At 42.6% G+C, this 1,619-nt stretch overlaps 1 protein-coding gene across 1 annotated transcript in view; it reads right to left on the bottom strand.

Annotated features, from left to right (window-relative positions):
* The window catches only part of hspa12a (heat shock protein 12A), a 22,474-nt gene that overhangs the window by 13,335 nt on the left and 7,520 nt on the right, over positions 1-1,619 (bottom strand). The window contains exon 5 of the mRNA XM_035663859.1: positions 2-609. Coding sequence (XP_035519752.1) covers positions 2-609 — 608 coding nt within the window. The remainder of the gene's footprint in view (position 1; positions 610-1,619) is intronic.

Here is a 1,619-nt window from a genome sequence, read left to right as displayed (position 1 = left end):
TAGATTTGACTGTGCGTCCGGTGGACACATCCACTGCCATGGCACGAATCTCTGTGTCACCGAACTGCATGAGCGTCTGGATCTCGCGCCGTGGTGCCGTGCTTTCTGTTCCAGTCACATCCAAGCGAAGTGTTCCACACTTCCTGACGCCGGGTTCACTGATGAACCCCACATTCTCCTTCTCGGAGCAATAGACGTGGATGACGATGACCTGCTGAGAGGGCTTGGCAGGTGTGTAGCTCCGCTTTACCATCTCACCCAGTGCCACGGACTGGTCGGCAGCGATGAAGGTGTCAAAAACGTCGGTGCACCAGCGTGTGCCGTCCTTCACCAACAGCTTCTCCGGTGGGTGCTTGCCCTCCACAAAGCGATTGAGGACGCCAACCCCGTATGTGAGGGGCGAGCGGCGGACTTTAATTACGCTGGGGTCCAGGCCGAATAGCACAGCACCTTTCAGAATGGTGAGGCCAACATCATGGGGTATGATGATGCGGCTACGGCCCTGAAGCATGTTCTGGACAGCTTGCTGCAGCAGGGGAGATTCTGCAAATCCTCCCACTAAGAACAGGAACTTAATGTCACTCACCTCTGGCTTTTCAAACAACTCGCCTGGAGGAGGAAAACAGAATGTCAATAAAGAAAATAACTGACTGTTACAAGAAGGAGTGCAAAAAAAGTTGGTGCTGGTAAAAAACTGGGTATGTCCGTGGGTAAATATTAACTATTTTTTTACTGTCAAAATTTCAATGTTCCAATTGACAGATACTTTTCCAAGAACACCACCCTCAAACCACCAAAATTAGTGTAAAAATGTTGTGTGCTGGGACATCAGATGGTCTCATCAGATGATCAGACATCTTAATTTACGTACAATCTTATTACTGGTCAGAATTATGAGCAAAACTATGAAAATTGTAACACCAAAATAATTCATAATTTAAGTATAAAGAAGAAAAATAATTAATTAATAATTAGAATTATTATTAATGCACAATGGGGAAATTCTTTTTTCACTCAATTTTTACACACACATATGCCCAAAATACAATCACAAATACACAGGGCTTATAGACATGCAAATGTGGAGAGATTTGTGAAAGGATGGCCATGTAAGTGGGCAGCCTGGGAGTAGTTAGGATTTGGTCTTTATTTTAAAAGTTACAGGCTGGCCAAAATAGAAAGTGTTGGTAGTTATATGTTCAATTCTAGACCATATTAAAAGTAATTTAGAAAGTACTAAGGCTTAAAATGTTGTTTGCTTTTTCTACTTACTATGGCACATTTTAGTTCAGAACAACAGGTAGAGACATTTCAGTGTATTTCTGATCAAATCTGACTGCAGTGCTTTAATACTGGTACTCTCATTTCTTGCTTTCTACATAATTCCATGTTACTGTCCTGAAGGAAGGAAAGCCAAGCAAGTCACAAACAACCTGAGCAAACCAATTAGAATCAGACTGATCCATGCTAAAGTAATGTGACCTCCTTTCCTCTGGAAGCTATAAATTATGTAGGTTGGCTGGTTTTAGGGAGAGACTCATTTAGAAGACCGAGCAACAAAACACATTCCTCAGAATGTTCTAAACTGTCACTAGGCCCAGTGAAGATTGTTAGTATCT

The sequence above is a fragment of the Morone saxatilis genome, unplaced genomic scaffold, assembly GCF_004916995.1.
Source record: "Morone saxatilis isolate NCDOM2014 unplaced genomic scaffold, NCSU_SB_2.0 Contig19, whole genome shotgun sequence".
NCBI lineage: Eukaryota > Metazoa > Chordata > Actinopteri > Moronidae > Morone > Morone saxatilis.
Note: the sequence above shows the minus strand (reverse complement) of the source record. Positions and strands in the feature narration are given on the sequence as shown.